Raw genomic sequence first — 22,442 nt, forward strand, 5'->3', positions numbered from 1 at the left:
AGGCATACAATTTGAAAAGAAAGTAGGAAAACTAACTCTATTCTCAGATGATAAGATTTTATGCATAGACAACCCTAAAGAATCCACCAAAAGAATCTGTTAACATTAATGAACAAATGTTGTCATTATAGAATACAGAATCGACACTCAAAAATCTATTTCTTGTACCAGCAATGAACAGCCCGAAACAGAAATCAAGAAAATAATTTTATTTACAATAGCATCAAAAATAATAAAATACTTAGAATAAGTTTAACCAAGGAGTTATAGGGCTTTTACACTGAAAATTACAGAACATTGCTGATAGAAATTAAAGAAGACCTAAATAAATGGAAAGATACCATGTCTTCATCAAAGAACATTGTTAAGATGATAATAGTATCCAAAGGAAGATATAGATTCAGTGCGGTCCCTACCAAAATCCCCATCGTGTTTTTTTGCAGCACTGGAAAACCCTATCCTAATATTCATATGGAAGTTCAAGGAACCTAGAATAACCAAACCAATGTTGAAGAAGAACCGAGTTGGATGACTGGTGCTTCCAAATTTCAAAATGTATAATGGCACTGTAATCAAAACAGTGTAGTACTAGAATAAGGATGGACATATAGACCAAAGATATAGAATTGAAGCCTAGAAATAAACCTTCACGTCTATAGTCAGCTGATTTTTGACAAGGGTGCCAAGAGCATTCAATGGGGAAAGAACAGTCTCTTCAATAAATGGTGCTGGGAAAACCAAATATTCACATGCAAAAGAATCTACTTTAAACCGTATACAAAAATTAACTTAAAATAGATCAGAGGCCTAAATTTAAGAGCAAAAACTATAAAACTCACAAAAGAAGACAGAGGCAAATCTTCATAACCTTTGTGTAATTGTTAAGGTCATTTGTCAACTTGGCTGGGCCGTAATTTTCGGTGATTTGGCAGTCATGATGTAGTTTGACAGTTGAATAATGATGTAATCATCTCCATGACGACATCTGACATAATGCTGTCACCTCTGTGATGGGATATGCTGTAAGTAGCTAACCAGTTGAGATGGAGTTTCCTTGGAGATGTGGCCTGCATCCAGTGTAGGTGGACCTTCTGGCAAGGCTCATGGGCTTTTGTCCACTCTGGATCCTGCAGCTGGCTCCTGTTCACCTGACCTGCAGTTCTTGGGACTTGAGCTGGTGGCTTACCTGCCAGTCTTGGGATTCATCAGCCACTGCAGCCTGTGAGCCAGAGGCCTGTTGTCTGACCTTGGGTTCGCCAGCCCCTGCATCTTCATGAGTCAGGAGAAGCCTCCAGCCTGACCCACAGACTTGGGACTTTTCAGCTTCTACAAATGCATGAGCCATTTCCTTGATATAAACGTGTCTCTCTCTCCATATATATATGTGTATACGTATATAGACACTTCAATGGTTTTTCTTCTCTAGAGAACTTAGCGTAAAACACTAGGATTTGGTGGTAGCTGCTTAAATATGAAAACGAAAGAACAGCAACAAAAGAAAAAATAGATAAGTGGACTTCATTAAAGTTAAATACTTTCGTGCATTAAAGGACACTATCAAGAGAGTAAAAAGACCACCCACAAAATGGGAGGAGATATTTGCAAATCACATACCTGGTAAGGCATTAATATCCAAAATATATAATGAACTACAGATGAACACCCAAAAAAGGAAAAAAAGCCAGAACCCAGTTGAAAAATGGGCAAAGGACTTGAATACACATTTCTGCAAAGAGGATATACATTTGGCCAAGAAGTGCATGAAAAGATGCTCCACATTAAGGAAAAGCAAATCACAACGTCAGTAAGAAACCACTTCGCTCCTACTGGGATGGCTACATGAGGCATTGGTGTTTTGGTGGTAGAACTGTCACCTTCCAGGGGGGAGACCTGAGTTTGGTTTGAGACCAGTGAGCTTCATGTGCAGCCATCACCTGTCTGCCAGTGGAGGCTTGTGTGTTGCTATGTTGCTGAACAGGCTTCAGCAAAGCTTCCAGAAGAAAAACCTGGAAATCTACTTCCAAAAATCAGCCAGTGTAAACTGTATGGATCACAATGTTTCGACAGCAACTGATTGTGGAAATGGTGCACGACCAGACAGTGTTTCATTCCATTGTCATTGGCCTCGCCATGAGATGGGGACTGACTCTACAACAACATCATCAACCACAGGATCGCTGTAATAATAGTAATAATAAACATAAAATAACAAGTGTTGGTGAGGATGTTGAGAAATTGGAACCCTCATGTATTGCTGGTAGGAATGTAAAATGGTGCAGCTGCTGTGGAAGAGAATTTGGTGGTCCTTCAAAAAGTTAAACAGTTACCCCATTACCCAGGAATTCCACTTCTGGGTGTATACTGAAAAGAATTGAAAACAGACTTGTGCACCAAGGTTCATTGCAACATTATTCACAATAACAGAAAAGGAAACAACTCGAGCGTCTCTCAGCAGATGAATTAATAAACAAAAAGTGGTATATACGTATTATTCAGCGATAAAATGAATGGCGTGAATGAACCTCGAAAACATGCTAAGTGAAATAAGCTGGACGCAAAAGGATTAGTATTATATGAATCCACTTATATAAAATATCTTCAATAGGCAGATTTACAGAGACAGGAAGTAGATCATAGGTTACCAGGGCAGTAGGGAGGAGGGAATTAAGAGTTGCTGCTTAATAAATGCAGAGTTTGTTTGATGTATGAAAAATTTTTGGAAATAGCTTGTGATTGATGATGGTTACACAGCACTGTGAATGTACTAAGTGCCACTGAACTGTACACTCAAAAGTGCTTAAAATTGCCAAGTTTATTTTATAAATATATATGTATATTATGGGTATACATATGTACACACACACACACACATATAATACAACGATAAAAATATTTGGGAGCCCTGGTGGTGCAGTGGTTAAGAGCCCAGCTGCTCACCCAAAGATTGGCAATTTGAATCCACCAGCTGCTCCTTGGAAACCCTATGGAGCAGTTTTACTCTGCCCTGTAGGGTCACCATGAGTTGGAATCAATTTCATGGAATCAGGTTTGGTTTTTTGCGTGTGTAGAGGGATGTGCACCTACTTCAGAGCGTCTTGTGAAAAAAAAAAAATTTTTTTTTTTTTTTTTTGTGATAAAGGGGAGGCAAATGCATGGATCATCAGTTCTCATTGTTCATGCCGTTATTTTCTGTAAAGTTGCTGTGAATACTGAGTTAGCAATGACTGAGACATTGCTTCTAGGGGAAATATAGAATTAGGAAACCTCAGGTCACATTTTCATCAACCAGTCAAGAGAACCTTGTGTTATGTGTGTTTCTCTTTAAGAACATCTCATATAATACATGCTGTCGTTTCATTAATATTGAACTCAAAACCAGTAGTCCATAACTCTTGTTGGAATGAAGTTCATCTAGCACACCTGTTTTCTCCGTAGGCCACATCACAGCCTTCTTGTGCTTAGGAACATCAGACATCAGTTTAACTTGCTTGGGAATGATTTTATACAGCAAGATCACCAACAAAGTCCCCAAAATGCAAAACATGGCAATAAATAGCTGGTGAAAAGGACATTTGTTTGCCGTTTAAGAGCTGAAATAAGAAGGCAGAGCACCCTGTTATTTCCTGTCAGCTGGCATATGCGCATCACTCAAAGTCTTAGTTTCTTAGGAACCATGATAAAATATCACAAAGTGGGTTGCTTTAAAGAACAGAAACTTACTTTCCCATGGTTGTAGAGGCCAGAAGTCCAGATTCAGGCCATCAGCAGGGCTGTGCTCTCTGTTAGTTCTAGGGGAAGATCCTTCCTTGCTGGTAGCCCCAGGTGTTTCTTGGCATTTCTTGGCTGCTAAACGAATCCTTACATGGACTTCCACTTGGTGTGTGACTCTTCTCGTGTCTGTTCTCCCCTTTTATAAGACACCACTCAAAAAAGGATTAGGACTAGGATCCTCCACCTTACCCTGTTTGACTTAAAACTGTTGAGAAAAGAACAACCCTATTTCCAAACAGGGTCATATTCACAGGTACAGGTGTCAGGGCTTTGACATGTCTCTTGAGAGGGCATAATTCAATCCATAACAGATGTCTCAATTTTTTTGCCACTCTGTGCATGTCTGCAAATAGCTGCAAGAGCACTGGAAGTTGGGGTTACAAATATATTTTAGCAGTTTAGCAAATGCACAAATATGGAATGTGCAAATAATGAGGACCAACTGTTTTCAGTTTCTCATTTTCAACCTTTTTATCAGAACACATAGCCCACTTAAGAAATTGTCTTTGTTAAAATTAATAAACATGAATTAAATGAAGAACTAATTACAATTTTTGCTTTCTGTAGTTACTTCTGAGAGTTCAGATTTCATCAAATATCTGAAGTCTTTACGTCAAAGCTGTGACTCCTAGGCTGTTGCTTGGAGCCCACCTCCAACTGAGAGCTTTTAGTTTATAGCAAAAGGTACCTGTAACTATGTAAAATTCAGGAAGATTAGATTCCAGAAGAATAAATAGACTGAAGCCTCCAAGTTGATCCACTCTAGTACTGGCATTTTTTATAACAAAAAAGTAACTTTGCATCTCCAAACTTTTAGACTTAACATTTTATGTGGACATTTCAGATTCCCTTACCTAGTACAAAAGCAACACTTTCTGTTTTTCTTTAATTCTTAAGATGCAGAGTCCTCATAAAGACCTAAGAGATATGGGGTGGAAGAATTATATTTAAGTTGTGTTTCTGTACTGTCCATTACTGGGCTCCCAGTTTAGACTGTATATTAGAAACACCAAGTATAAGATGTTTAGTAATGTGATAATCACAAGAATTTCAACATGTTAATAAATGTGTTTGAGGAAAATATGTGTATGGAAATTCAAATAGCATCTAATTGTTCTTGTTAATATCTAAAGATCCTGTTATTTTCTGTATACTTATATTTTCTTTCTTTTCTTTTAGGTCGCTTTCATTCAAAATCTTGTATTTTGTGTAGAAAGAGTTTACCGTGTGCCAGACTTTGGTATTTGGGAAAGAGGAAGCAAATATAACAATGGCAGTACTGAACTACATTCAAGGTAATTTGCTGATTTCTGAGTGTTTTTTATTATTTTAACGTATGGAATTTGAATATGAATAGAAAATCAAAGTATTAGTTTGGAACTGTGGTTTCTATGTTAATTTTCAACTTATTTTTTTCTATATTATACCAATGAAATTCAGTTAAAATTAAACATAAGGATTATCTCTTGGTGTCCATAAACTGATCCAAAAAAGGAGCAGGGAGTCTTTCCCCACCTCATAATATGTCAGTACGTTCATATCAGCTTTCATCTGTAATCGACGGCTTGACCTTTCTGCTCATCCAAGTTATTTTCTGTATCTCTTTGAAATGATGTTATTTGAAAAGTCAAGTATATTAAAATTTCCAAACACAGGTTGTGTATGTATTGCATGGAAAAACTTCTCTCCCATGTTATAGAGCTGGTTTTTATCTTAACTACAGATTCTTCATGTAAAGCTTAACATTTAATGTCACCTGTAAGAGGAGTTGTGGTATAGTAGGTTTGAATAAACAGCAATAGTTGGCGATTGACATTAGTACTTCAGGAAGTTTCATTACTCTCTAGGGTAAGGAAAATAGCATTAGTGACTGAATGCATCCCTCAGTTAGGATTGTATCCTAATTTTATGCCCAAGAGGTCACCTTTTAAATATAAAATGGGTGTCAAGTAATGGTAGCAAAAATAGCAGATCAGGTAACTCAAAGGTCCATCCTTTACAAAACACACACACACAAAACTGGCAAAAAACTGTCAGAATCAACTTTTCCAGAACTCTGAAAAATAATCAAAGGTTTATAGCAACCAAGTTGAAAGATTTACAGTAAACCAAGCTGAATAATGTTTATTCAAAAAGAAAAAAGGTGACTAAAACCAAGCAGGTGAATTTTGTAACATTTTAACGTATCCTTGTCCCATTACCCTCTCCCCAGCTTGGTGGCAGACTTAATGACTACAGCTTGCCTTCCCACTGTAGGTTCCTTCTGTCAGAGTGAACAGAGTGGACCTTGTTCGCAAACAATTGTGGTGGTCTGTTTTGACATGTCTGGTGGCTCCTTGAAGGACTTACACAAAGAGCTTCCCTTTATTTCACTTTACTCAGAACTCTCTCTGGCAGAGAAATGGCCATGCAGAAGGCATTCCTTAAAAACATTTAAAAGCAAATGAACCAGCCATTGCAGCCTGAGGGAAAGGATTGATTTTGTTCAAACAATAAATGTGCTGAGAAGTCTGGGAGGAAGAGCTAGGGAGTGAGGTATTGCAGCATAAGGACTTCAGCAGCCTTGCACATGTTCCGCATGATCTATAAAGTCATACGCATGCCCAAGATGAGGCGGCAGTAAGCTCTCACCTCGGGCTGACCTTCAAGCTTTGAGCAAACAAGAAGTAAAAGAGAAGGCAAAGATATGAAGTGCTCAGCTAAGTGTTGAAGACATGCCCCAGCAAACATATAGAGCCCAACTGCAAATATTGGTGGATTTTTCTTTTTAAGCTTCATTTGTTTAAGGAAATCTATGTCAAATCACTATCTGACCACTAAGCTAATGGAACAGTCATTTTAGTAACCACACACGACAGTAAATACAGTCTTTACAAAGATAATTTAGAAGTCACTAAACAGCTACAACCCACAGCAGGCAGTAATAACAAACCCAAGGAAGGAAGAATAATCTGATTTCTAGAGTTACCATATTATAACATCCAAAATTTCCAGTTTTAAAACAAGAATTATGAAGTATGCAAAGAATCTAGAAATTATGGCCCATTCAAAGGAATAAAGAAAAGACTTCATTAGAAAGCCTAGACATCAAACTTATTAGACAAGGATTTTAAAACCAGCTGTCTTAAACATGCTCAGAGAGCTAAAGGATCCAAGAGTGTGATGTCCTACCAAAATGAGAATATCAGTAATGAAATACAAATAATAGAAAAGAACCAAATAGAAATTCTGAAGCTGAAAAGTACAAAAACTAAAATGAAAAATTTACTAGAAGTGTTTAGTAGCAGATGTCAGCAAGCAGAAGGAAGGATCATTGAACATGTAGATTGAATTATGGTAGCCGAAGCACAAAGATGAAGAATGAAGAAATATGAACAGAAACTCTGAGAAATGTGAAACACCGTTAAGCCCACCAACATGGGTAATGAGAGTACCAGAGGAGAGGAAAGAGGAAAAGGAACAGAAATACTGTTTCAAGAAATAATGGCTGAAATCTCAAATTTATTGAAAAACACTTTCACATACAGGACATTCAGTGAACTCCAAGTAGGACAAATTCGGAGATCCACATTGAGACACATTATAATTAAACTGTTGAAACCAAAGACAAAAAGAGAATCTTGAAAGCCGCAAGAGAGAAGCAAGCAACTCCTTACATACAAGGAATGCTCAGTAAGATTTACTGTTTCTCATCAGAAATCGTGGAAACCAAAAAACAGTGGCATGATGTATTTAAAGTGCTGAAAGAAAAAAACAGGCAAACAAAATTATCAACTAAGAATTCTATATCCAGGAAAGCTATCCTCCAAAAATCAAGGAAATTTCAAGATATTCCCAGAAAAACAAAAGCTAGGGGAAATCGTCATTAGTGAACCTACCCTACGAGACATGTTAAAGGGAGCCTTTCAGGCTGAAATGAAAGAATACTGGAGAGTAACTTGAAGCCATAGAACCAATAAGAAATACTGGTAAAGATAAGTACATACATAAATATAAAAGCCAGTATAATTGTATTTTTGGTTTGTAACTCCTGTTGGTTTTCTATATGAGTTAAAAGACAAATGCTTAAAATAGTAATTATAAATCAATTTTAGTGGACGCACACATACAGAGATGTAATTTGTAAAACAACAAAGGAGGGGCATAGAGCTCTATAAGAGCAGAGTTTTGGTATAATATTGAAGCTAATATTGCTGTTAATTAAAACTAGGTTGTTATAAATTTAAGCTATTTGTAATGCCCAGGGTAATCACTAAGAAAATAACCAAAAAAATATAGAATAGGATATGATACGGGAACAAAAATGGTATACTACAAAAAATCAAAAACAAGGCAGTAAGGGAAGAAAGAGGGAGAAAAAGGTATACGACATATAAAAAACAAATGACTAAATGGCAAAAATAAGTCCTTACTTACCAGTACTAATTATGTTAAATATGAATACGTTTAATTCTCACTTGGAATGCATTGGTTGGTAGGATGAATTTTTTTAGAAAATGAGCCATGTATCTACTGTCTATAACAGGCTCACTTTAGATCCAAAGGCACAAATAGTTTGAAAGTGAAACATATTCCATGCAAAGAATAACCAAGCAAAAGGAAAGTCGGTTATCATAATAAAACCAAAAACCAAACCCAGTGCAATCAAGTCGATTCCAACTTATAGTGACCCTATAGGACAGAGTAGAACTGTACCATAGAGTTTCCAAGGAGCGCCTGGTGGATTTGAACTGCCAACCCTTTGGTTAGCAGCCATAGCACTTAACCACTACACCACCAGGGTTTCCGGTTGTAATAATAGAAAAGATAAATTTTAATTAAAAAATGTTACAAGAGACAAAAAAGGACATTATATATAGATAAAAGTTTTGATCTGTCAAGAAAATATAAAAATTATAAAGATAAATATATCTAATCGCAGAACCCTGTAGGCAAAAATTGACAGAATTGAAAGGAGAAATAGAGAATTCTACAATCAGAGTTGAGGCTTCAATACGCAACTTTCAGTAATGGATAGAACATCTAGAGAGAAGATGTCATGGATTGAATTATGTCCCCCCCAAAGATGTATGTATCAGTTTGGTTAGGCCACGATTCCCAGTATTCCATGGTTGTCTTCCATGTTGTGATTGTAATTTTATGTTAAAGAGGATTAGGGTGGGATTGTAATGCCCTTACCAGGTCACATCCCTGATCCAATGTAAAGGGAGTTTATGTAGGGGGTGGCCTGCACCACCTTTTATCTCTCAAGAGATGAAAGGGAAACAAGCAGAGAGTTGGGGACCTCATGCCACCAAGAAAGCAGCAACAGGAGCACAGTGTGTCCTTTGAACCTGGGGTCCCTGCGCCTGAGAAGCTCCTTGACCAGGGGAGCATCGAAGACAAGGACCTTCCTCCGGAGCCAAAAGAGAGAGAGAGAGCCTTCCCCTGGAGCTGATGCCCTGAATTTAGACTCATAACCTACTAGACTATGAGAAAATAAATTTCTCTTTGTTAAAGCCATCCACTTGGGGTATTTCTGTTATAGTGGCACTAGATAACTAAGACAGATCAATGAGGAAATTGAAGACTTGAACAACACTACAAACATACTAGACTTAGCAGACATATGCTGAACACTCCACCCATTAAGAATGTACATTTTTTTCAACTGCACACGGAACATGTAACATTTTTAGCAATAGACATTTGTTAAGCCACAAAAGAAGTTTTAATAAATCTAAAAAATTTGTAGTTGTACTAAGTATTTTCTCCAACTACAATGGAATTGAACGAGAAGTAAGTGACAAAAGGAAAACCAGAAAATTCTCAGAAATGTGTATGTTAAGTAACACAATCTTAAACTACCAAGAAATCAAAGAAGCAAATTAGAAAATACTTTGAGATAAAGGAAAACAAACACAACATACCAAAATTCATGGGATACATACAAAGTAGTGCTTAGAAATTTATAGCTGTAAACACCTACGTTATAAAAGAACATCTCAGCTTAGTATATGATTTTACACCATAAAGAACTAGAAAAAGAACAAACTAAACCCAAAGCTAGTAGAAAGAAGGAACCAATAATCATTAGTATAGAAATAAACAGAATTGATAAAAGAAAAACAAAGTCAACTAAAGCAAAAGCTAGATTTTCGAATAAATCAACAAAGTTGATAAACCTTTAGCTAGACTGACCACGAAAAAAGGGAGAATACTCATGTTACTAAATCAGAAGTGAAAATAGGGACAATACTACCAACCTTACCAAAATAAAAAGAATTATAAGAGAATGCCAGAAACAAACCAGAAAGCCAAACCCATTGCCTTTGAGTTGTTTCAGACTCATAGCAACCCTATAGGACAGAGAGAACTGCCCCATGGGATTTCCAAGGAGCGCCACTATGCCACCAGGATTTCCAAGAAACAATTACATGCCAACAAGTTAGATAACCTGGATGAAATGGACAAATTCCCAGAAATACAAACTACAAAACTGACTCTATAGGTAACAGCAAATATGGATTGACCTATAACAAAGAGATAAATTAGTAATCAAAAAGTTCCTGGTAAAGAAAAGCCTGGTACTCGATGACTTCATTAGGGAATTCTACCATACCTCTAAAGAAGTATGAATAACAATCCCTCTTAAACCCTTTCAAAAAATAGAAGAGGAAAAAACACTTCTTTGTTCATTCAAAGAGGCCAGCATTGACCTGACACCAAAACGAGACACAGACTTCATAAGAAAATAACAGACCAGTGTTGCTTCCGAATGGAGATGCAAGAATCAACAAAACAATAATAAGCAAACTCCAGAAGTATATTAGAAGGCCGTGTTAAAATAACCAAGTGTGATTTATCACAGGCATATAAGGGTAGTTCAGCATACCAAAAATCAATCAAGATAACACAGCACGTTAAGAGAATGAAGGGAAAAAAACACGTGATCGTCTCAATTTATGCAGAAGTATTTCACAAAATCTAACACCTTTTCATAATAAAAACACTCACAAACTAGGAATAGAAGGGAAACTTCTCAACATGATTAGGGAATTTATGAAAAAAAACCACAGCTAACACCATACTTAATGGTGAAAGACTGAAAGCTTTCCCGCTATGATCAGAAACATGATGAGGATACCCACTTTTACCAGTGATATTCAACACTGTACTGAAGTTCTAGTCAGACCTTTTAGGCAAGACAAAGAAATTAAAGGCATTCATATTGGAAAGGAGGAAGTAAAACTATATTCACAGATGATATGATCTTATGTATTGAAAACCCTATAAACAAATAAACAATTAGAGCTAATAAGTGAATTTAGCATAGTTTCAGGATTCATGATCCACATATAAAAATCAATTGTATTTCTACACACTAACCATGAACATTCAAGAAGGAACGTAACATTCCATTTTACGTTAGCACTAAGAATAAAATACTTCACAGTAAATTTAACGAAGGACAAGAGTTGTACTCTGAAAACTACATCACTGAAAGAAATCAGAGAATGTGTAAATAAATGGTAAGACATTCCATGTTCATAGATTGGAAGACTTAATATTTTTAGATGGTAATACTCCCCAAAGCAGTCTAGAGATTTAATACAATCCCTATCAAAATACCAATGGTATTTTTGCAGAAATGGAAAAACTTATCTGAAAATGAATGTGGGATTGCAAGAGATCCCAGATAACCAAAATATCCTTGAAAAAGGACAAAGTTAGAGGACTTAAAAAAAAAAACAATTCTCAATTTCAAAACTTACTGCAAATGCACATCAATCAAAACTATGTGGTAGAGGCCTAAGGACAGACTTACAGACTTCTGGCGTAGAATAATCCCTCCCAGAGAGGCCCCAGAGAAGTAAAGCGTTACTGAAGAAGCACAAAGTGGGAGGCCTCACACTACCTGATTTTAGAACCTATTATACCACCTCAGTAGTCAAAACAGCCTGGTTCTGGTACAACAACAGGTACATTGACAAATGGAATAGAATTGAAAATCCTGACAAATTCATCCAGCTATAAAGAGCTGATATTTGACAAAGGCCCAAAGTCAAAAGATAGTCTCTTTACCAAATGGTGCTGGCATAACTGGATGTCGATCTGCAAAAAAATTAAACAAGACCCATACCCCACACCACATACAAAAACTAACTCAAAATGGATCAAAGACCTAAATATAAGATCTAATACGATAAAGATCGTGGAAGAGAAAATAGAGACACTGTTAGGAGCCCTAACACATGGCATAAAGAGTATACAAAACATCACTAACAATAAAAAAAATTTTTTTTTTTTTTTAACAATGCAGAAGAAAAACCAGATAACTGAGAGCTCCTAAAAATCAAACACCTATGCTTATCCAAAGACTTCACCAAAAGAGTAAAAAGATTACCTACAGACTGGGAAAAAGTTTTCAGCTATGACATTTCGAATCAGCGCCTGATCTCTAAAATCTACATGATACTGCAAAAACCAACTACAAAAAGATGACTAACTCGTTAGGAAATAGGCAAAGAATGTGAACAGACACTTCACCAAAGAAGACGTTCAGGTGGCTAACAGATGCATGAACAAATGCTCATAATCATTAGCCATTAAAGAAATGCAAATCAAAACTACACAACTCACCCCCAAAAAGCTGGCACTAATCCAAAAAATAGAAAATAATAAATGTTGGAGAGGTTGTGGAGAGACTGGAACACTTACACACTGCTGGTGGGAATGTAAAATGGTACAGCCACTTTGAAAATCGATTTGGAGCTTCCTTAAAAAGCTAGAAATAGAAGTATCTTACCATCCAGCAACCCCACTAATTGAAATATATCCTGCAGAAATAAGAGCCCTCACATGAATAGATATATGCACACCCATGTTCATTGCATCAGTGTTCACAATAGCAAAACAATGGAAACAACCTAGGTGCCCATCAACAGACAAATGGATGAACAAAAATTATGGTATGTCAATTTGTTTTACTGTGGGGGCTTGTGTGTTGCTGTGATGCTAGAAGCTATGCCACCGGTATTCAGATACCAGCAGGGCCACCCATGGAGAACAGGTTTCAGCTGAGCTTCCAGACGAAGACACACTAGGAAGAAGGACCCAGCAGTCTACTTCTGAAAAGCATTAGCCAGTGAAAACCTTATGAATAGCAGCAGAACATTGTCTGATACAGTGCTGGAAGATGAGTCCCCCAGGTTGGAAGGTACTCAAAAGATGACTGGGCAAGAGCTGCCTCCTCAAAGTAGAGTCAACCTTAGTGATGTGGATGGAGTAAAGCTTTCGGAACCTTCATTTGCTGATGTGGCACGACTCAAAATAAGAAGAAACAGCTGCAAACATCCATTAATAATCGGAACCTGGAATGTACGAAGTATGAATCTAGGAAAATTGAAAATCATCAAAAATGAAATGGAATGCATAAACATTGATATCCTAGGCCTTAGTGAGCTGAAATGGACTGGTATTGGCCATTTTGAATCGGACAATCATATAGTCTACTATGCTGGGAATGACAACTTGAAGAGGAATGGTGTTGCATTCATCATCCAAAAGAACGTTTCAAGATCTATTCCGAAGCACAGTGCTGTCAGTGATGGGATAATATCTGTGAGCCTACAAGGAAGACCAATTAATATGACTATTATTCAAATTTATGCATCAACCACTAGGGCCAAAGCTGAAGAAATAGAAGATTTTTATCAGCTGCTGTAGTCTGAAATTGATCTAACATACAATCAAGATGCATTGATAATTACTGGTGATTGGAATGCGAAAGTTGGAAACAAAGAAGGATCAGTAGTTGAAAAATATGGCCTTGGTGATAGAAACAATCCCGGAGATTGAATGATAGAATTTTGCAAGACCGATGACTTCTTCTTTGCAAATACCTTCTTTCACCAACATAAACGGAGACTGTACACATGGACCTGCCAGATGGAACACAGAGAAATCAAATTGATTACATCTGTGGAAAGAGACCATGGAGAAGCTCAATATCATCAGTCAGAACAAGGCCAGGGGCCGACTGTGGAACAGACTGCTTATTGCTCATTTGCAAATTCAAGCTGAAACTGAAGAAAATCAGCTGAAACTGAGCGAGTCCACGAAAGCCAAAATACGACCTTGAGTACATCCCATCTAAATTTAGAGAGCATCTGAAGAAGAGATTTGACACATTGAACACTAGTGACGAGAGACCAGACAAGTTGTGGAATGACATCAAGGACATCATACATGAAGAAAGCAAGATGTCATTGAAAAGACAGGAAGGAAAGAAAAGACCAAGATGGATGTCAGAGGATACTCTGAAACTTGCTCTCGAACGTCGAGCCACTCAAGCAAAAGGAAGAATTGAAGTAAAAGAACTGAACAGAAGATTTACAAGGGTGTCTCGAGAAGACAAAGCAAAGTATTATAATGACATGTGCAAAGAGCTGGAGATGAAAAACCAAAAGGGAAGAACATGCTCAGTGTTTCTCAAGCTGAGAGAACTGAAGAAAAAATTCAAGGCTCGAGTTCAACAGCGAAGGATTCTATGGGGAAAATATTAAACAATGCAGGAAACATCAAAAGAAGATGGAAGTCATTATACCAAAAAGAATTAGTCAGTGTTCAACCATTTCAAGAGGTGGTATATGATCAGGACCGATGGTACCAAAGGAAGAAGTCCAAGCTGTTCTGAAGGCATTGGTGAAAAACAAGTCTCCAGGAATTGATGGAATATCAATTGAGATGTTTCAACAAACAGATGCAGCACTGGAGGTGCTCACTCATCTATGCCAAGAAATATGGAAGACAGCTTTCTGGCCAACTGACTGGAAGAAATCCATAATTATCCCTATTCCTAAGAAAGGTGATCCAACTGAATGTGGATAGTATAGAACAATATCATTAACGTCACACACAAGCAAAATTTTGCAGAAGGTCATTCAGAAATGGCTGCAGCAGTATACCGACAGGGAACTGCCAGAAATTCAGACCAGTTTCAGAAGAGGACGTAGAACCAGGGATATCATTGCTGATGTCAGATAGATCCTGGCTGAGAGCAGAGAATACCAGAAGGATGTTTACCTGTGTTTTACTGAGTATGCAAAGGCATTCGACTGTGTGGGTCATAACAAATTATGGATAACATTGCGAAGAACGTGAATTCCAGAACACTTAACTGTGCTCATGAGGAACCTTTACATAGATCAAGAGGCAGTTGTTCAGACAGAACAAGGGGATACTGATTAGCTTAAGGTCAGGAAAGGTGTGTGACAGCGTTGTATTCTTTCAGCATACCTATTCAAGGTGTATGCTGAGCAAACAATACGAGAAGCTGGATTATATGAAAAAGAACGGGACTTCAGGATTGGAGGGAGACTCACTAACAACCTGTCTTATGCAGATGACACAATCTTGCTTGCTGAAAGTGAAGAGGACTTGAAGCACTTACTAATGAAGATCAAAGACCACTGCCTTCAGTATGGATTGCACCTCAACTTAAAGAAAAAAAAAAAATCGGCACAAATGGACCAATGAGCAACATCATAATAAACGTAGAAAAGATTGAAGTTGTCAAGGATTTCATTTTAGTTTGATCCACAACCAACAGCCATGGAAGCAGCAGTCAAGAAATCAAAAGATGCATTGCATTGGGCAAATCTGCTGCAAAGGACCTCTTTAAAGTGTTGAAGAGCAAAGATGTCACCTTGATGACTAAGGTGCGCCTAACCGAAGCCATAGTATTTTCAGTCACATCATGTGCATGTGAAAGCTGGACAGTGAACAAGGAAGACTGAAGAAGAATTGACGCCTTTGAATTGTGGTGTTGGCAAAGAATATTGAATAAACCATGGACTGCCAAAAGAACGAACAAATCTTTCTTAGAAGTACAACTAGAATGCTCCTTACAAGCAAGGATGGCAAGACTGTGTCTTACATACTTTGGACATGTTGTCAGAAGGGATCAGTCCCTGGAGAAGGTCCTCATGCTTGGCAGAGTACAGGGTCAGCAGAAAAGACAAAGACCCTCAACGAGGTGGATTGACACAGTGGCTGCAACAGTGAGCTCAAGCATAACAACGATTGTAAGGATGGCTCAGGACCAGGCAATGTTTTGTTCTGTTGTGCATAGGGTTGCTATGAGTCGGAGCCGACTCGATGCACCTAACAACATGAACAGCACACAATGGAATACTACGCGATGATAAAGAACAGCAAAGAATCTGTGAAACATCTGACAACATGGATGAATCTGGAGGGCATTATGCTGAGTGAAATTAGTCATTTGCAAAAGGACAAATACTGTACGAGACCACTGTTATAAAAAATCAAGAAAAGGTTTAAACACAGAAGAAAATATTCTTTGATGGTTACTAGGATTGGGAGGGAGGAGGGACAGATTAGCTAGGGCTGGCATCTGTGGACCATGATTTTATAGGGACATCTAGGTCAACAGGCGTAACAAAGTTTATTAAAACGTTCTGTATTCCACTTTGGTGAGTGGCGACTGGGGTCTTAAAAGCTTGTGAGAGGCCATCTAAGATACATCAATTGGTCCCAACCCACCTGGAGCAAAGGAGAATGAAGAACACCAAAGACACGAGGAAAATATAACCCTAAGAGACAAAAGGACCACGTAAACCAGAGACTGCATCATCCTGAGACCAGAGGAACTAGATGGTGCCCGGCTACCAGGAATGACTGCCCACACAGGGAACACAACAGGGAGTCCCTGACTGAGTGGGAGAAAAGTATGGAACAGAGCTCAAGCTCACATAAAAAGACCAGACTAAATGGTCTGACTGAGACTGGAGGAATCGTCAAGACCATGGTCTATGGATGCTATGTTAACCCATAACTAAAACTATTCCCGAAGCCCACTCTTCAGACAAAGTTTGGACTGGACTATAAAACATAAAATAATACTTGTGAAGAGTGTGCCTCTTAATTCAAGCAGAAACATGATACCAAATAGGCGGCTCCTGTCTAGAGGCAGAATGAGAAGGCAGGAAAGGACAGGAGCTGGTTGAATGGATAAGGGGAAACCCAAGATGGAAAGGGGGAGTGTACTGTCACATTGTAAGGATTGCAGCTAGTGTCACATGACAATAAGTATAAAAATTTTGTATGAGGTTAACTTGAGCTGTACACTTTTCACCTAAAGTATATATTAAAAAAACAAAAAAAAACCTTTTAGATTTGTGGTCACTTGATTTTTGACAAGGGTACCAGGACCATTAAATGGAAAAAGAATAGTCTGTTCAACAAATGATGCTGTTCAAATTGAGTAGCTAAACGCAACAGAATGAAGTTGACCCACACCTTACAACATATACAAGCATTTACTCAAATGGACCCCTAAATATAAGGGCTAAAACTGTTAAACTTTCGGAGGAAATATAGGGGTAAATATTTATGACCTTGGACGTGGCAGTAGTTTCTAAGATGTGATACCAAAAGCACAAACAAGAAAAGTTGGATTTCATCAAAACTCAAAATTTTTGTACATCATTGGGTACTATCAAGAGAGTGAAAAGACAGCCTACCGAATGGGAGAATATATGTGCAAATGTTATATCGGATAAGGTAGTTGTATCTAGAATGTATGAAGAGCTTTTAATCAACAAAAAAACCCAATTAAAAAAAGGTATAGACTTTTCTTAAGAGAAGATATATTAATGCCAGTAAGTACACGAAAAGATTCTCAATGTCATTATTCATTAAGGAAATACAAACCAAAATCACAGTGAGGTACCACTTCACTACGCTAGCACCAATGCCAGTCACCGTCAAGTGGACCTGGGCTCATTGCAACCCCATGTGTCGACCTCAAATACTAAAAATAGGAAAATAATGTTGTATTTCAGCCATCAACCAAATTCTCAACCCTCAGATTGCAAGAAAGTATATCTGATTCGATAACCTGATTAAAAAGAATGTATCTTTTTAGTATTTATGATTATTGGGTTCTTGTCCTGATTTTTTATAACTATTTTAATATATGCCAGTGTGATTTCAGGAGCCCTGGTGGCACAACAGTTAAGTGCTCAGCTGCCAACCAAAGGTTGGCGTTTCAAACCCACTAAAGGGTTCTGAGGGAGAAATACCTGGCAATCTGTTCCCGTAAAGATTACAGCCTAGAAAACCGTATGTGAAGCCCTGGTGGTACAGTGGTTAAGCATTTGGCTGCTGTCATGGATTGAATAATGTCCCCCCAAAAATTTGTGCATTAACTGGGCTGGGCCTTGATTCCTGGTATGGTGTGATTTCCCTGTATGTTGTAAATCCTGCCACTGTGATGTTAATGAGGGAGGATGGGCAGCAGTTGTGGTAGTGAGGCAGGACTCAATCTACAGGATTGGATTGTGTCTTGAGGCGGTTTCTTGAGATATAAAAGATAGAAGCATGCAGAGAGACAGGGAGACCTCATACCACCAAGAAAGCAGCACCAGGAGCAGAACACGTCCTTTGTACCCGGGGTCCCTGCACCTGAGAAGCTCCTTGACCAGGGAATGGACAGAGAGAAAAAGCCTTCCCCTGGAGCCGATGCCCTGAATTTGGACTTATAGCCTACTGTGTTGTGAGGAAATAAATTTCTCTTTGTTACAGCCATCCACTCGTGGTATGTCTGTTAAGGCAGCACTAGGTGACTATGAGAGTCAGCTGGATGGTACCTAACAACACCAACACGAATGTGATTTTACTGCCATTGTTTTCCCTATAAAATATTTGGATTTAGGGTTTTTCTGTTTATAAAACTGTAGTAAACTCAGAAGGAATCTTGGGAAGGTTACCATTAGCTCTAGAAAATGAGGGTGTAGGAATATCACTTGGGAAAAAAAAAAAAAACAGAGATCCAACTTGTTTTCCTTTAACTGAGGTGCCTGTCTTTACATTTAATCAGTAAGGGTTTTATTTCAAGGCTTGGAAGGTCATTATGTGATAATCTTGCTACCTTTTGCATGCAAAATTAACCTTAATTCTATCAGATCAGTTTTATTCAAATGGATGGGAAATGAAGTTTGCCATTTAGGTTTGGGTGATGGGTTTTACACATTCATCATTGATATTTTCATTTTCTATTAGAACTTTACAATTCCCCAAAAAATTTTTGAACATTTTTTTCAAGCATTTGAAAAAAAAAAGCTCAGGTCTTCGCAAGCCCAGTTTTGGTGTGTCACCACCAGGTGCCAAAGGGGTGTGTTTGAAACTGCAGTCGCAATCCTGGTCTGCTGCAGTGGCCGTGGTTTCGGGGGCCGGCCTCTTTGTGTGCTTAGGCCTGGGCACTGGGTGTAGATCTGCTTCCAGCCAGAAAGCAAGTCACGACTCAGCCTGTTAGTACCATAGGACACCCTAGAACTCTCTGCTTAATGCGGTATCCTAACTGTATCCTTAAGCTGTTCTGATGATTTTAGACAGTTTGAATTATTACACAGTAATGGATCCCTGGGTAGCGTAAACAGTTAAACGCACAACCACTAACTGAAAGGTTGGTGGTTCAGATTCACCCAGAGGTGCCTTGGAAAAAAGGCCTGGTGATCTGAAATGTCACAGCCGTTGAAAACCTTATGAGGCTCATTTCTACTCTGAAACACATGGAGTTGCAATGAGTCAGAACCAACTCTGTGGCAACTATTGGTTGTTTTGTGTTGCTTTTGAATACTTGCTATAAATGCTCATACTTTTCCATTTTGATTTCTTCAACTCTTTCTCTGTCTCCGTGCTCTGTAGTGCGCCTCAGCTGGAGGCTGAGAGAACAGAGAACAATCCAGTCAGCAGCTTTGTCTATTACTTTGGTGCTCACTAGGGCCTCATCCACAGTGACTGGCTGGGTAAACACTCCTTCCTCCCCTGGCCACACTTGGTGCATCACATCCAAGCTGTTCCCTGCATCTCAGAAGATAATCGCTGTCACTAGCCTCTCCCCCCAACACACGCACACACTGTGCTCTGTGGTCTGAGACTGCTTCTGTAATATCCATGCTCGCTGGTCCTTTTATAATAGCGTTCTGTAGGCCTATACACTTAACAGAATTTTTTTTTTTTTTTTTTTAAGGCCAGGAAGGTAACATTACTGTCTCTAATATAGAAAGAAGGAAACCCTGGTGGCCTAGTGGTTAAGTGCTATAGCAGCTAACCAAGAGGTTGGCAGTTCAAATCCACCTTGCGCTCCTTAGAAACTCTATGGGGCAGTTCTACTCTGACCTACAGGGTCGCTATGAGCTAGGATTGACTCAACAGCAATGGGTTTGGTTTGATTTTGGTTACAAGGAAGAAACTGAAATTTTAAAAAATTTGGGTTTTTTTTTTTTTCTCTAAAATCATGTAGCTCTGTATGTGGTAGAACCACAGCTTGATTCCAGATCACTGGGCTCCAAGTCCAGAGTTGTTTATACCATATCACATTATATATTAACATCTTAAAGAGTTTTTCTAAAGTTTCAAAGGACAGGATATAAACCCCTGGTGGAACTGCTGAGTTTCAAGGATGTCTTCTTTCAGTTATCAGTACAGCCTGATTCATCCTCATGCTTTGATCAGACCCTTCCTGAGCTGCCATGTTTCAGCTCTAGGTTTGCCGTAATCCCTTTTAGTCCAAATTCTTTAACTATTTAGTTCTTTTTGGGTAAACCCCAAGACTTTTCTTCTAAAAATGCTCTCATGACATGTATCCGAACCCCATCGTAACATCAGCCTCTTCCTCTGTTACTTCTGTAAAAGGGTCCATTTCAGTAGGTTCACTCTTTGATTCTGTAGTATTATTTCCTAAGCATCCACTCTCTGCTCTTCTGGTTGGCCTGTTGACTTTCCTCAGGTTATATGCCTTGTTATATTTCCCACAGGGTTTCTGGCTGGGTATTTGGTAATTCTCCACTTTTCTCACATTCAGTCTCTAAGCCTTTTCATAAATACCTGTGTATTTTTTAAATCCTATATTATTAGATTTAGCTACTTTTTCCTTCATACATCATTTTGGTACCTATTTATTTTAGCACTAATTCCAAACCCCAGACTTACATATCCGAGTAGTTTTCTCATCCTCTCTAAGTTTAATTTATGTTTTTTCATCTTTAAATCTCTCCATCCTCATTTATGTAAGGACATTCCTCCTCCTTGGCATTACGTTTAAACCCATATCTCTTTGGTTTGGTGAATAGATGAGGCTTTGCCATAAAATATGAATTGAATTCCAAACCCAGCCTTGGAATTTGTTGGCTACTGGGGAGCAAAAATGAAAGATGTACTTAATAATTCTATAATACGGATACGTGTCAAAATTGAAAGTTTTTGAAACACTAAATGCTAAACAGAAATTTACATTTAACAGCATAATTTCCTTTTTTACTTTGTTAGATCTTGTATTTTGTGATATAAAGAATACTGTAGAAACAAAAAGTATTAAAACCTGATTTTTCAGGGCCTTTTTGTTATTTTTTTTTTTTTCCTGGTTTTATGTTCTATTCTCTTGGCTTTTCCAATAAAGTCAGTCAGCACTAAAATATCTGATAAGTATCCATCATAGCACAACTTTCCTCAGCTTAAGATGCTTATAGTTACCATTTTATTTCAGACAGTACTTATGATTTAAAGTAAGTACTTGGTCTTTTTAAGTCATCTTTGATGTTCCAGTCGTTGAGCAGTGATACAAGCTGCTGTTCCATCCATCCTTCTTCATTTTATGTACTTACACGCCATACTGAGCAATTCGTGAGCATCCATTAAAAGCATAGCACTGTAAAGTCCTTGTTCTCCAGGAGGTGTAGCTCAGGGAATTAGAGCATAGTGTTAATGACTGGTAGGTTGTGAATTAGTGCCATACCTGCCAGTTACTGTTGTGGATTCCATAAAAAAATAGAAAAATTTTTTTATTATTTTATTTTTATAAATGACCTAGTTCGAACCCATCATATTTTCTAGAAAAGCTTTGATTTATGCAACAAATCGCTTCAGTACAAACTATCTCCCAAGCAGATGTCATTTTATTTTAGCCCTTTTAAATGAGTGACTAGACCAAAAGATGTTGCGGTGCTCCTTTGCCTGCAAGAATAAAAGCAGTGGATGCTCTGTTGATAACAGTCACCTAACATTAATATGTTCAATAGATAATAGTAGAATAATTTTGAGAGTATCTAGTGCCATTAAAATATTTTTAAGTCTTACAACAATATGTACTTTATTTGTCAGTAAAATGTAAGATCACATTAGGAGTATGTTTGAGTTTCTGAAGAGCTTGCTGATGCCAGAGATTAAAATAATGAGTGGATAGTAAAATAACAAAGACTGCAGAAGAATTGATGCCTTTAAATTATGGTGTTGGCGAAGAACGGACTGCCAGAAGAACGAACAAGTCTATCTTGGAAGAAGTACAACCAGAGTGCTCCTTAGAAGTGAGGATGGTGAGACTTTGTCTCCCCTACTTGGAACATGTTATAAGGAGGGACCAGTCCCTGGAGAAGGACATCAGGCTTCATAAGACAGAGGGTCAGTGAAAAATAGGAAGACCCTCAATGAGATGGATTGAGATAGTAGCTACAACAGTGGGCCCAGACATAGCAGTGATTATGAGGCTGGCACAGGACCAGGCAGTGTTTCCTTCTGTTGTATATAGGGTCACTGTGAGTTGAAAGTGACTCCAGGGCAACTAATAACATCAACAATAAATTAACTTATTTGTGAACTTCAATCAA

The 22,442-nt window shown here is 38.1% G+C and overlaps 1 protein-coding gene across 9 annotated transcripts in view; it reads left to right on the top strand.

The window, feature by feature from the left end:
* Positions 1–22,442, top strand: part of PHKB (phosphorylase kinase regulatory subunit beta) — a 248,057-nt gene that overhangs the window by 88,683 nt on the left and 136,932 nt on the right. For all 9 annotated transcript variants that reach the window (XM_023555674.2, XM_023555679.2, XM_064274128.1 and 6 more), the window contains one exon: positions 4,951–5,066. In XM_023555674.2, coding sequence (XP_023411442.1) covers positions 4,951–5,066 — 116 coding nt within the window. The remainder of the gene's footprint in view (positions 1–4,950; positions 5,067–22,442) is intronic.

The sequence above is a fragment of the Loxodonta africana genome, chromosome 21 (assembly GCF_030014295.1).
Source record: "Loxodonta africana isolate mLoxAfr1 chromosome 21, mLoxAfr1.hap2, whole genome shotgun sequence".
Taxonomy (NCBI): Eukaryota; Metazoa; Chordata; class Mammalia; order Proboscidea; family Elephantidae; genus Loxodonta; species Loxodonta africana.